Source organism: Cuculus canorus, chromosome 7, assembly GCF_017976375.1.
Source record: "Cuculus canorus isolate bCucCan1 chromosome 7, bCucCan1.pri, whole genome shotgun sequence".
Classification (NCBI taxonomy): domain Eukaryota; kingdom Metazoa; phylum Chordata; class Aves; order Cuculiformes; family Cuculidae; genus Cuculus; species Cuculus canorus.
The window spans coordinates 10205720-10220807 of NC_071407.1; the positions used below are offsets into that span (position 1 = coordinate 10205720).

The window sequence follows — 15088 nt, forward strand, 5'->3', positions numbered from 1 at the left end:
ACTTATTCTAAGGAAGTGAATTAGTCGGGAAGCAAAAAAATACTATGCAACTCTAATTCTTAATTTCTGTCCTGCATTGAACAGTGGATGAAGAAATCTTCCCTGTGTAAAAGTAACATTAGCTTTCTGGCTTTCAAATTATACTTTCTTGCAAATCAACAGATGTGATCAGGAAGCACATTACACAATGAAAGTAGAATTCATAATTTCTTTATATTCAGCAGGATGTTTGGGGTCTTGCTGATACCTGGATTTGCATTTTAATATTCATCTGCCTCCTCTGAGGATTGTTACTTGTTGCTTCTAATTTTCAGAGTGGACTGACGCCCCTCCACTTGGCTGCTCAAGAGGATAGAGTCAATGTAGCAGAGGTTCTTGTTAACCAAGGAGCTGCGGTTGACGCGCAGACAAAGGTACAAACACCACTGTTGAGGTGTATTATTTTCTTTCAGAGAGGCATGAGCTTGTAGATGGGACTAGTAATCAATTTCAGGGTGAAACTGAAATGACAGCAGATAAACATTCCTTCTATGAATTTATTACGGAATGTATTCTGAAAACTGAAGATATGTGTACTTTAACGTTTAGTGTTATTCTCAGTCTTCTAGCAGTAAGCTTATTTCTTGCCAAATATTTAGATCAATATAGATTTAGATTGTGTCCTACTATTGTGTTTCACTGAACCTAAGTGGGATTGATCTGTTTTTTATTTAGGGAAACTTCCAGAAGAGCTTGTGCTGTCTCTCCAGAGAGTCACGCAGTCTTTCACCCTATGCATACTCTCATCCGCTTTTAGTATTTTTTACATTGCAAGTACTTTCCATTCAACTGACAGTAGAAACAAAACACAGAACCGTTACTGCAAACATCCGTATTTACAGTGGGAGAAACAATGGGAACGCAATGTAAGCATTCCCGACTCTCAAGTGGTTAATACTTTTTCCAACAACTTATGAGACTTTGTGAAATGAAGTAGTCTCCTTTCCCTGAGCTGATACTAAATAGCCACCCATAGACCCGATTCTGTGAGTAAAGCCGTGGTTTCTTTACAAAGGTTATCCCCTATTCCTACAATTTGACTCGGCCTTCATGACAGGATGCCTCTGAATTTCTAAACCCCTTTGTTTTGCAAAGCATAGTGAGGTGAGCTATTTCATCATATGGGTACATTCTAGAGAACTGACATTCTGGTGTCCCAAGTTCAGACTAGACCATTGTTCTGGTGGTAAACATTAACCTGTTAGATTGTCAGTAAATACTGCTCTACTCTACCTTTAGAAATAATATGAGAGATGAAACATTTAACACTTGAAGCCAAATTTGAAATTCTTTGTCATTGTATATGAACATGAAATACTTATATGTGACGGTGGTCGTTGCAAAGTTACTTGTGTGAAAATAGTTTTGCCTAAAGTAAATATTTGGATCCCTAAATAAGAGACCTGATTTCTTGAGGTGCTTGGGGATGCTTTTGAGAACCCAAGCAATGATGCCTCCCATTTCCTAGGTTTTAAGAGCAATGCTATGAGCAAATTCCAGGAGACTGCATACAAATGGTGGTAGGCTCACTAACACTGTATACAATGCTCGGTGCTCAGAATGCAATGATAATGATCTCAGTGTTGATTACACTACATTCTTCATGCATTGTCTAGATCTCCAAGTCATTCCTTTAGCTGGACTAGAAATCAGTTGTGATCAAATACTTGGACTGCAGCTGATGAAATCAGATAAATGAGCCAAGTTTCACCATCTGACCTGCATCCTTTGTGCAGAGTAGCAACTTTCACAATTTTCTGGTAGGTGTGTGCCACAAGTTAGGTACTGTGCTTGCATCCCAGGAATATCCAGGTGTGTGAGATTGTCCAGCAATATTATCATTCTGTCATCACACTGACATCTCAGAAAGGGCTGAACCCATTGTTATTTCTGGGTGCAACTCAGCTGATTATAATCCATGGCAGAAGAAGAAGTCATTGTTAGGGAATTTTTCTACTGTGTAATTCAAACTGTACTGGCTACTATTTCAGTGACTTTATTCTGATATGAAACTGAAGTAGTTCCACTGAAATCCCAGGAGTTTCTCCAGCTTTACACTTTCATAATGTACGCTCAGTTTATAATTTACAGATTAATCAATCTGGGTTCTTATCATCTGCTAAATCATCCAGGAGCAGATGAGATCTGCCCTGGTGCATTCTTTGCAGTTTCCTCAGTCACCTTTATGGAGATAGTTCCTATCTGGGTTTTGGTTTCCATAAGATATTACAGAACCTGCTCTTTTAATTTGGTTAAAGCCAAATTGCCTCCTAGCCCGTACTACTTGTCTTTAAGTATTTGCCTTTCTCCTACTCTTCCCTGTCCTACAAATAGTAAGTAGTCTGAGGAGACATTTACATCGACAGGTGCAGGCAGCCACGTGTCCCCTTTGCTTGCTCTCCAATGTCCAAATAGGATCTAGTTCTGGCTTTGATGGCCTTCTAGTCACATTAGCATGGTGGAAACATCTGAGATACTGTCACAGCTGAGAGGCAGAGCGTGTTTGTTGAGTCTCAAGGCCAGCTTGGCGCAGTTGTACAAGCTCTGTACTGAACTTAAAGACTGACAGGATGGCAGTGTGGCGGAGCAGGCAAGTGAGTCTGTAGAGACACACAAAAAAGGAGCTTTGGTTTCTCATTCAGAGATATCCTCTGAGTGGAGCTGAATTTCTTAATTGCATCTCTGAAAATGAACTGGTCAGCTGGTAAAACCACACACGAGGGAAAAAATGCAGTAGTATTTGACTTGAATCCTGCCTTCTGTAAGAGTCATGTAATTAAAAAAAAAAACCCACAAAACAACAATAAGTCTGTTCTTGTTCACCTTCATACATCAGTTATATATGCAACTAGTGCTAATAAAGAATAGTTTCCCGGTATGGATTTGCTTCCATGGGACTGCCTTATAGTTGTCTGGAAGTGGGGCAGGGACTCATAGGTCAGGCAAAGTCATGGTGTATTTAAGCACACTACTTTGGAGTGTAACAAATCACCTGTCTAGGAAAACATGCATTAATCCTATTGGCTTCTGTGGTGAAGAACACTCTCAATGGCTTATCTTCTTGCCTACCATGCTAACTTGTCTTCTCTGCTGTAAGGGACTCCCTTCCTTAGGAAGAAAGTGCCTGAATGCCTTGCAGGATTGTGTTAGCTTGATGCCTACTCACAGGGCTTCGGCAGAGTGCCGCGTGCTGGGTTTGTGCAGCAGAGAGTTCTCCAGGCTTCACGCAGCCAGACTCACGGAAGTCATCTGCCAGATATCCACTCACTACTGCCTGTTATGTAAGAAAATTGCCAATGTGATACCATGTATTTTAGCCCTGAATAGTTTCGCAACAAACTGATAATCATCCTGCGTTCCTAAAATGAGAGCTGACAAGCTCTGAGCTTCTACAATGAAGGCAAATTATTATGCTGTAAGAACTACCATATGTTGACCTCATGTTCTATGCAGGTGAAGTTTAGATGATTGGCTTGTAGAATATCAGCTCTGCAGTTACGAGCACTCTTGTTTGGATGGATTAACTGTTCTATGGGAATAAAAGGTCTGCGCGTGTTAGGTCTAAAAGCAGAGGCACTGGGGAGCAAGATATAGCAACAGCTGAGTTGGCTTCAGAAGCATTGTTACTATGCTTGCACGATACCGTCCAGTGTGTCCAGTTTTGTTTCATCACTTCAGACATATGGTGGCAGAGATGTGGCCGTCTGTGCCTTAAAAGTCAGTGGAGCCATACAGCTTAGAGTGTCATTATATTGTGGATCTCCACATCACCAATAACCTGTTTTCTTCTCTCCATTTCACATCCATATGCTTTTGTTACCTCAACTATGGTGTTCTGCATAACTATGGAGGAGTCTTTTTATTCTTTGGGTTTTCTTTGTTTAGATTCTCTCCTTATAATATTCCTCGTTTCCCCTGGTTAAGTAAGCATCAGTTATGTCACTGCAACATCGGATTTGTCAATAGAGGGAGAACACTTACTATCTCAGCAAGTCATTTAACTTCTTGGGTAGGGACCAATAAGCTATCATCTTCCATCTCTGCTACATGTACTTTAATCATCATTTATTTATAACTTACACTCCCTGTGGAAACATCTAGAGTTTGCAGTTCTGACACATGGGAGTTCTTACTCCTGCTCAGGTTCCAGGGGCCACACACGACTGAGGTTTTTCAGGTGATTAGAGGAGAAGATTAAGAAGAAACATATTTTGTATTGTGAAGCTACAGCAGGGAGGGAAAAAAGTCTAATAATACGTGCATAAGGTCTGTCTGTATGATTAAGATCAGTTCTGGTGCAAAAGCTTATCAGCATTTTCAAAATAACTCTCTGAACCATTGCAACTGTGGTTCTTTCTTGGGGTGATTTCCCTCCCAAGGATTTTTTTCCTGAACTTTGTTGTATAAAAAGGCATGAAAGGAAGAATAACTGCTGTTTTGGAGTCCATTTATTGATGGTGTTCTGGGATCTTTCTGGTTCTCTTGCATGAATTAACTATACAGCCTTTAATCCCAGAGCGGCAGGAGTCTGTCTCGGTCAACACTGAAGAGTAAACAACACTGTTTTAGTGTGCCAGAACTAGTGCTTGAGAGGCCACAAGGCTGCTCCTACCATTTGAGGGTAGGATTTTGTTATGTGGTTTTAAGCCTAGCTATGTTAGACAGCTCCAATTGATAAGCCACAGAAAACACCTTATCTTTGTATGCGAGAAGAAAATCACAGAATGGTGGGAAAGTAGCAACACTAAAATGCACTTCAGGTGGTGAATCTTCAGAGCTGCTTGTAAACCCTTCCCATTTAGAAAGCTTTAAAAATTGAATTTAGTGTTCACGGAAGTCATGTTAGTGTCCTGCTGAGAAGGCAGCAGTTTTTGTCTATTCTGACATTCCATTTGTCTGTCTGAATTTAGGTATTTTAAGGAGTTTTCAGTGCTGAAACTCTGTGTTATGCAATATCATGCTTAATACAAGGGATGCCCATTTTACTAATAATATTGGGAGTTAAAGGTCTGGTTGTCATGTTGCCTGTATGAAAGCTGTTCTGGTACATGTGATGTTGCTTTTGTTGCAGGGCTTTTGCGCTGGGAGCTGACATAAGTAAATGTCGTTTCATGGCTCAGTAGGTCTCCACATGTCATTTTTCAACTGTTTATCCCACTGGATAGTGTTATTGTAGGATACAGCATTAATGTGATGGACTAGAAAAGGAAGACTGAGGAGAGAAGAGTGCTGGTTCAGTGAAGGATGAAGAGCAGAATTTGGAGCTTTGATCTCAGCACAGGTCATTTTAGTCAAACAGCTGCTAAGCTAGGTGCTGCTCCTCTGCCAAGGGAATTGATGGTCTCGCAGCCCCTGCTTGACTGTCTGGAAAATAAAGCCCGTAATAAACTGTCCTTTGTTCCTAAAACTGTAGTTTTGGTAGAAGATAACGGTGACTGAGAGGTCAAGATGTTCTTCTGCAGGTTGAGTTGGGCCTTTTATTTCAGATTTATTCAGGGAGATTTATTCAGGTCTGCCTGCCTTGTTCTGACACAAGCCCCATACCAGCCCAAGTGCTTCAGTGGTTCTTAAAGGCAATCCAGTTTTCCCATGGGAGTATCTAATTTTCAGATGGAGAAAGAGATAGGCCAAAGACCTATATCAGATACCTTCAGTGTATCTTCATGGTACATTCTCTTTCTTCTTGGCTATTGATTCATTGGTATGAAGACATTTGTGTGAAAATTTCCAGCCTAATAATGTGCAATAGAGAACCTTTGGAAGGTATTGTAAGATGTCAGGCCCCAATACAGCAAAGCGGTGAAGTGTGTATGTACACATAGGTTTGCCTGTTTCATTCAATCAAGACTGGACACCTTTGTGATCTTTGGATCTAGAGCATTTTCTAGCCTTATCAACAATAATAATGTAATTCATTGTCTGACACAGCAGAAAAACAAAAACAGAGCAGCTTGAGAGAAAGCATGATGAGAAAGATGCAGAAATTCAAGCTGTTAAGATTTATGACTACCAGCAGAGGATATTAAAGTAATTCACTGACATGTTATACAAGACTCGTGATAATATCCTCAAAAAAAGGGCGAGAGAATGTGCTTTGTGTTTGTGTGTTCCATTAGAACTGAAAAACTCGGCATTTCTGATTTTTTTTCTTTTGACGCTTATTCTTGTGGCGTTTGATAAACTCTTCATAGTTTTAACTCCTGTATCGCTGCTCATTCTTTAAAATGGCTAGAAGCAGCATGGCAGCTGACTGCCAGAGGGTGATGTGTGTTAGAGCTATATTAAAGTAAGCCCTGATTTTCTTGCAAGTAACTTTTATAATATTAAGATGCCTACTAAGTCCCTTGGTGCTTTGTCAGTAAATACAACTCTGAACCTAAACTGCTATGCAGAGATGTGTGTAATTGTGAGGCTGGAGGGTTTTGATTGTTAATTTTTTTTTTAATTTATTAATAGTTTTTGAAACAAAATAATTTAGCCTCCTGGATCTATTTCTATAGGACATGAAAGTATTACAGCAAGCTCAAGTAGCCATGAGAATTACTGCTTCTATAGCTAATTCGGTTGTGTAATTGCAGAATCTGCCAGTCAGAGTATTTCAGGAAAGTTAACAGAATATGTTTTCCATTAGGGTGTTTGGATATAAATGTAAATATTATATACCTTAATGAGCTACAAACAGTTGAATGCAGAAATCTGTATTGTAGCTGAAAAGCAAAAAATATCCTTTGTGGGTCTCAGGCATTAAAAGTGCATTTTACTAATTAGTTTTATTTTGACCAATGCCTTAACTACAAACATTGCTGACTAGAAACGTGGAAGATATCCTCTGGTGGCTGATGATATCTAACCTGCCCAGTGAGATGTGACCCACTATGTCATTTCTCTTTCACTTTGCTGTCAATGATTGTGCTGCATTAGGCACTGCCTCATCAAACACAACATGACATGAGACGACTACAGGGTATGGCAAACTTAAAAGAGAGCTCCCAGACCCCTCCAGGCAGTTCAGGCAGGAAACTCATATTTTGCCACCAGACTAGCAGGTAGTCTTGCTGCTACCCAGGACGTGTGATGCCTGTGGCAGAGGAGCTGCTTTTCAGCTGCTATATCCAACTAGCGGCACCAAGAGCTTCAGAGGGAGCTTCCTTCAGCTTCATCTCTGAGACACTCAGAGCTGTAGCAGGGAGAACAGTGACCATGCCACCGTGGAAATGTCATTATTTGTATCTTGCATTTCGAGGAGAAAAAGGAGAAGTTTTCACTTAGTCTCTGGTTGAAACAGCAAGGTAGTGCAAGGTAGTCAGGAGTGACAAGGAGCATCAATAATTACTCCCCTGGCAGTTTATGAAGGAACCACATGTAAATCATTGTACATACCATCTGTAGAAGAAAATTGATGTTGCACTGCAGTAAATATTGGGGGGCTGATAGCTCCTTCTTCAGTATTCATTGTTACATGGAGAGAGGGGCCTTTACAGATCACTTCAAAGGGAAAGTTGAGATCAGTCCGTCTCTCTTCTCTGATACTCTCCAGATTTTAATGTTTTAGGGTTATTAGCAGGGGGTTCCCAGCAAGTGGCCCTTGACTTTGGATTTCATCTCCCCAGTTGGTTTTATGATGCCTGATTATTGTCTACCTTGCAGGTTGTGTTAAGAGGCCAGTGTTTTGAAGGAGGAGAAAGGTCTTAAGGTCTTGTATGAGGAAGATTAATAGCACTTTTTTTTTTTTAAACTGATGTTTTGATAATTTGGCTATGTTTTAATCTCAGTTTATCTTTGGACATGTAGGAGCAGGGGCCACTGAAGCTGTGTTTGTGGTACATAGTTATGAGTATGCTCATCGTTCTGCTGAAGGCTCCAGACTGGCCACCTTAGAGAGCCCTGTCAGGTTCAGACCCTGGACACTGTTAAGAACTATTAGGACAACCCTAAGTTAACAGTTATGAGGTCCCAGCATTCAGCTCATGGTGATTATATTATAGCTTTTACCACTGTGCGCAACCATTCTGCAGGAAAAGTTCATTGTAGTCATTTGGCATCTGATCTCATGTTCCTATAAGTCAACGGAAACTTTCATTCTGCTGATGTGAGTGGAATTTGGATCCAGTGCTGTTTCTTGCAATGATTAACTCATGCTGGTTGTCAAAGCTAATAGTTTCTTTAGATGGCACAGACTATATAATTAACTGAAGAAAAAATATACACCCTAATTTAAAGTAACTGGCACAGCTACCATCTCCTAGCGTGTATTATTACAAATGAAATTAGATAATCTTGTGTGAAGTAGTATCAAGCAAAACGATGTGAGGAAAATGATATAGCTATACCTATGGACGCTTGAATCTTCCCTGTACTGGAAATAGTTCACATTTGAGGTTTTCTCTTTCTTTCTGCTGAGCAGCTTTGAACTCAAGGTTTGAACGTGTTGTGTAGTGCTAACTCCAGAACCCCAGACTGACCTTGGTCTTGCCTTATTAGTTCTTTTGACCAAGTTGTCTACTCTGGCCACACCTCACTGACACGGATGTATAAATAAAGCTTTACAGGCTGCAGCTTTTAACTCCCTGGCTTCCTACACCTCTTGGGCACCAAGCTTTCCTTCTCAGAGCAGGAAAGCAAAGACACTTTTTCACCTTTAAACACTGATGAGAGCAGCAGGAGCCTGGTCAATACAAGGCCAGACCATCTTTCAGTGTTTCTACCCACAAAGATGGCTTTTGGATCTAGTTCCAGATCATTCAGTCCCGAGTAGTGTATTTTCCTTCTGGCCATGTGACTGTCTTGGACTCAACCAGCAGCCAAAACATTCATCATGGCTGTTTCCCCATATATATTATAACCGACCTTTCTGCTACTGGAAATAATGATCTCACCTCTTACCCTTTTTTCTGGAAGTAGAATTCTTGTAGATTAACAGCAGTGCATGTTTGCAGTGGTTTTACCATGTGTTTAATGTATTCATGTTCCTCATATCAGATATGAATTTTACAGCCTAGCAATTCATTTTTCCATAAAACCTGCTGATGTAGCATGGGAACAGTATCACATCAGATGTCCAACAGAGTAGCAAAAGGACATGTTCCACTGGGAGTGTGGTTTCATCCTGCTTGCAAAATGGTGAAGCCCCACATGAACAATGGCAAAGAACCCATCTCAGAACCCATCAAGTGGGCCCATGAAGACTGACCTTTAAAGGGGAAAGGAATACCATTTACCTCTGGAGAGGGGGAAAGCCCATTAATCGGTCTCTGTGAGCTGAGCAAAGCATCTACTGGAAAGCCAGCAAGGTGTTAATGGGAGTTGAGAGGTCTGGGGAAATGAGACCTCTCTCATGCCATGGAGAAAAATAGCAAGTGTCCCATTGAGAGGTAACCATCTCCTGAACTGTCCTTTGCGGAGCTCTAGATTGATTATGTTTGTTAGGGAAGAAGAGATAGTATTGTCTCACAAGGAAGATAAGGCAGGAAAAGATAATTACTTCAAGAAAGATAATCTAATTGTTTCTAGTACTCAAGCATCTCAAGTCCAACTTTTTCAAAACTACTAACAGTGTTCGCATGGCTATGAGATTAGAAAAAGCAACAAGAGCAAGCTTTTATCCTCTTTGTTGCATTGTATGTTAAATGTTGTTGACTCTTGAGTCAAGTGTTTATTACAATTAACAGGTTTCAACATGCTGTTTGACTTATTTAAAATATGTGGGTTTTAAACTGAGTGAGTTCAGCGTCAGCCTACAGACTCCTGCTTTGCTGCTGGCAGTAGTTTTTAAAAAGCAGTTAGTAGTTTTTATCAAAATCTTGTCAGGTTTTTAAGTGATATTCTTCTTTTACTACCTGGTTTTAGAAAAATTTCCAAAATAGGTACACTTGACTATAAAAAACCATTCAGTTGTGTTTAGAGCATTTGGTAGGGGAGTCCCACTGTTGACAAACATTTTTAGTCAGTCCACAAATAATGAAATATAAGTAATAGGAATGAAAAGGATACATTAAACTTTTCAGTTGCCGTGAAAAAGCAATTTCTTCCAGTTTGTGTAACATAAGGCCAGACACACAAAAAATTAGACTTTTCTGTCCTAGAGTCTCAACTCAACAGCTGGTGTTCCAGTTTCTGTAGGACTGTATTGTTCTGGCAGAGCTGACAAATCAGTTGCATTGTTTTACATTTACCTTCTGGGTGTTTCAGCCAGAATGGATGGGCTGCATATCACACCATAGCTGAGGCAGCCCTCAGCCTAGTTTTTAGAAAGCTGTTGTTGCTTGCTTATTTGTTTATCATCACATTGTGATGATAAACACATCATCATGCTTTGTATAGGAGCACCAAACATGTGAACCTCACTGTGCGAGGCATCATACACACCATTTATTTAAAAAGGTGGACTCTGCTCCAGAGACCTGATAGTCTGACCATTGGAGAGGAAGGCAAATCTTTAATCAACATTGCATGTATTGAAGGGGTTTGAATACAAGGTATTCAAAAATACAAGCCATTGAATACAAGGTAGTCAAAAAAGAAGGGACTTGAATTGACATTCATAAGAAGTGTGTTTTTTTCCTGAGGTTGGAGGATATTCCATATAGGCCAAAGAAATAAAGCGTAACAGGGTTTTTACTGTTTTGTGCCTGTATTTTTTGTCAGGGGATGTGTGGGTCATTCACATTCAGTAATTGCTTACATTCATTCTAGATGGGATACACTCCTTTGCATGTTGGCTGCCACTACGGAAACATAAAAGTTGTTAACTTCCTCCTGCAACATTCTGCAAAAGTTAATGCCAAAACGAAGGTGAGTTTTTCGCCTCTGCCTCGCTCATTCAGTGGAGGCGGTTTGTGCACTGTGGGCACTGCAACCTTTCCCTTTCCCTGTGCCTGCAGAACGGGTACACGCCGCTGCACCAGGCTGCACAGCAGGGGCACACCCACATCATCAACGTCCTGCTCCAGCACGGCGCGGCACCCAACGAGCTCACTGTGGTAAGTGCAGAGTGGCCACCGCGAGGCCACCGCTTTCCCCTCGGGTTCAATCAACCCACCCCATGTAAAGCATCTGAGCAAGGGAAATGTGAAAAGATGTGCGTCGTGGGAGAGGAAAAGAGCAGAGGAAGCCTGTTCCCATCGCCCCCACGTCCTCTATGCCACGATCCCTTCCAAAACTAGAATGACGAACATCTGGAAATCTTTACATTTTCATCCCATTTCTTAAAAAAGTTAATAACTTACAGTTATATATCCTCCTACTCAAAATACATTTCTTTCAGTCACCAACATGCAAACATTTATTTGGCCTTTGTTGTTGTTCATTCTTCTACAGTTAATTAGCAGTTTCTGCACTTTTCCTTGCTAACATTCAACTCCTGTTATAAATGTTTCAATTGCTAGAATGGAAACACTGCTCTCGCCATAGCTAAGCGACTTGGCTACATTTCAGTTGTTGACACATTGAAGGTGGTGACGGAAGAGACCATGACTACAATTGTGAGTACAGCTTGGTTCAGTACTGAATGGAATAATTCTTCCTTAGCCAGTGTATTCAGCTTTGTTTAGTTATGTGTCTACTGACATTACAGTTTAATTTCCACCTATTTCCTTTTAGCAGTATAAAATGGATATTAAGCCAAATATTTTTAAGGCAGGCGACACCATTAGGATGTATGTAGAAAGAGAACTGTCTGGGCAGAAAATGGACAGTATAAATGACTGGTCATAGCTGCCGTGTTTTTCCATGTATCTTCTTGTTTAGGGCATACATCACGTGAATGTGGGATGATTTTGTAGTTGAAAAGACGTTCCTTCAGACTTGTGCAAATAGGAGCTGCTTCTGCCCTTTGAGAGGGTTTGCCAAGGGACTGATGTGTAATGACTTGTATTTGGCCTAAGAGAACTTATTCCAGTCAAAAAAGTTATTGGAATTTACTTAAAAGCACCACATTGCATTGTTTCTGGCGTCTGTTGGAATATGGTGAAAGACTGTCTTCTGCAAGCAGCCACAGGCAGCCATTCACCAACACGTATATGAGCTCCTGCTCCTCTCTCTTGCCTCTCAGGGAGATTTATTGCAGTGTTAGCCAGGAGAGGTTAAAGGGACTAGCAATGCTCAAATATGGCCTGCTGTCAGAAAAATGGTGATTCACAGAATCCAGTGTGTTTCTCCGAAAGATCTTTGGTTCACCAATGTTTTTTCAAATAGCTCTATGAAGAAAATAGTTTTGTGAGGTGAGGAGCCTCCATGCGTCACCACAGTAGTAAAGCCAAAATTGGGTCTTAAGAACATAAATTCTGAACATCGGCTCCAATTTTGCTTTTCCTTTCTGCAACTTTTTTTTTTTTTCCTGATGAAAAAGAAAAAAGATAAATTTTTGCACAAATGTATTTTTAGGTGTATCGGAAATGGAGAACAGTTACTGGGTGTCCTATGTTTTGTCATCACCCATTTGTGTGCTCCATCAGTGCAAGCATGTGGCTGCCTTGCAATGAGCATTTGGGATGACAGGCAGATTTTAGCTCTGCTACTGCATGTGCCTTTTCTTCCTGCGACTTTCCTGGCTGTAGTCTATCATTCTGGAGCTTATAGAAAATCCACCACACAAAAGACAAATTTCAGAATAATAAAATAGAAAAGAATATGCCAGAAGATAATCATGATTTTTTCTTACAGCTTCTCTCTAGTTTTTCTCAGGAACACATTTCTCTCTAGAAAGATTCCAAAATGGTTTTCCACAACCTGAACAATTTGATGGAGAAGATTGCATGGGATTGCATAAACTTGACTGATTGCCTAGTACACAACTTAGTAGCTGCAGAAAAAGTAAAACCACATCTTAATGCTAAGACCTCCCAGTATCACGAGGTCATTCGTGGCTTGTAGAACTGAGAAGCTGTGGGAGTTTGTGCTGCATACAACGACCAATCATTTATGTTCTGTAGATAAAGAAGAGTAGAGGCATGGAGGGTGCAGCTGCAGATCGTGCTAGAAGAAATGTTAGATGCTGAAAGGCCAACCCCAAATACCTGCTCTCAAGAGAAGCCCGCTAATTATTCATTAAAATCAGAACATGCTGCATACCTGTCACAAGTGTGTAGTTGTCAGACTTTGGAAGGCTAGACATGAAATCTGATTCACAGCTGAGGACCTGAAAAGCTCAGTTTGACTGCTGAGACTTATTTTTTGAGGTTTGTGGCTAAACAACTCCCAAAGGTAAATTTAATTAAACCAGTGATGAACATAGCTGATTTTACTATAATTTATACTCAAATGCCAATAAAAAAACCCTAGTTGTTCCTGAAAAAAAAGTCCTGTGATTTTGCTAAGTTTAACAGCAATGTGTTAAAAAGCTTTGCAAGTAATTCCCACAAAATTAAATAAGTGTGAGGCTTTTCATAAGTTCTGTGATGTGTGAGCATGTAGGAGCTCTTCTGCCTATATCGAGTGATGGCAGTAACCCAAGAAACATGAATTGCCAACTGAGTATTCATGAGGCCAGAAAAAAAACTGAATTCTTTTGAAATAAATGAAAATGGAAGAGTTATTTTGTCTTCCTAAACTTGTTAATGATTAAATATTTGTATATGAAGGATGAGAAGTAATGGTGCTTAACTTATTATATTGTAATATAAAAATCCGATAAAGACGGGAGTGGATTTTGGTGTGGGACTTAGTGTTTTGGGGTTTGTTTGGTTTGGGTTCCTTTTTTTTTCTGATTCCACCACACTGCTTGAATGGCCACTCCGCAGGGTCTCCTGCGTGACCTAAATCTTTACCAGTGTTTGTTGTGCTGGAGAGTAAAATGTGCAACTGTGTTATCAGTCATGGGATACACAGGTATTCTAGGAACAGATTTCAGGCATTCATAATGGGGTTTTTTTCTGCTTCTGATTTTTTTTATATATTTGTAGTCTGAATCAATATAAACATCAGGATGAAAATCAACCAACCACTTCTGAGTGTCTTTCATGCACAAATTTCTTAAGGGGTATCCTTTAGCCTGCATGTGGTTACAGTTGTTCTCATTTGTGGGAAAAACACACAGTTCACGCTGAGGTGTGAAAAAAAAATCACATAGATTAAGCCTGCTCCCAAATTGTAGCATTTTTCTAATGACAAAGGAGAAATACTTCCCTCAGACAGTTTAGTTTAAACAGAGGTGACATATTCCTGCTCAAAGTTTAGATGAGTATTTAAAGAGTTCTTATTAAACCTCTTAAAGTGAAACTTTAGTTTCTTTTCAGTGTATTTGTTTCTTCTTTTGATGCTGTCATATTCTAGGCTTTTAGCTCATGCTTTTTCTGCTGTAAAAACATGAATGTAGTTTAACACACAAATATAATAGTGCATATTTCCTTAGTCTTTTTAAATGTATAGTTCAATGCATCTACAAAGGAAATTTATTAAGAAGCTAAAAAAAATAAATCCTGGTTTGCTAACTGCAGTTAATAATATGTCCTACCTTGCATTTTATTTTTTAAATAATTATAGCTTTAAGGAAACTTATGGCTGCAAACTGATTTTTTTTTCTTTGACAGACTGTTACAGAAAAGCACAAAATGAATGTACCTGAAACCATGAATGAAGTTCTTGATATGTCTGACGATGAAGGTATTGAAAACTAAAAAAAACCCTCTTGCTTATTTTTCAGTCTTTTGTTGTTATAAGAAACGTTTGTTTAAAAAAAACCCAACCAAACATTATTAATTGGATATGTTTTTTGCACATTCATTATTGTTTTACGTTGATTGTTGTGTTGACGCATTGATAGTCTATGCTTTTATTTAATGATTTTGTTTATTTAAATCATGCAGTTCGTAAAGCCAATGCCCCTGAAATACTCAGCGATGCTGAATATTTGTCAGATGTTGAAGAAGGTATTTGTGCATTTTTGTGTTGCAGTGATATTTAACTTAAGCCTCTTCCTTTTATTTCATCTGTCTGAAAAGTAATCCTTTCTGATAACTTTAATGTTATCCCACTAACAAAAAATCCTGCTTTGCAATCAAGAATGCTCTCAAAAATTCTTTGAGCAATTGCTGATAATCCTCTAACTTTTTCT

General features: G+C 39.6%; 1 protein-coding gene across 8 annotated transcripts in view; it reads left to right on the plus strand.

The window, feature by feature from the left end:
• ANK3 (ankyrin 3) overlaps positions 1–15088 on the plus strand; it is a 368949-nt gene that overhangs the window by 273309 nt on the left and 80552 nt on the right. For 7 of the 8 annotated variants that reach the window (XM_054071749.1, XM_054071756.1, XM_054071755.1 and 4 more), the window contains 6 exons: positions 315–413; positions 10732–10830; positions 10920–11018; positions 11424–11519; positions 14565–14637; positions 14841–14903. In XM_054071749.1, coding sequence (XP_053927724.1) covers positions 315–413; positions 10732–10830; positions 10920–11018; positions 11424–11519; positions 14565–14637; positions 14841–14903 — 529 coding nt within the window. The remainder of the gene's footprint in view (positions 1–314; positions 414–10731; positions 10831–10919; positions 11019–11423; positions 11520–14564; positions 14638–14840; positions 14904–15088) is intronic. The other variant, XM_054071754.1, reaches the window with a different exon arrangement.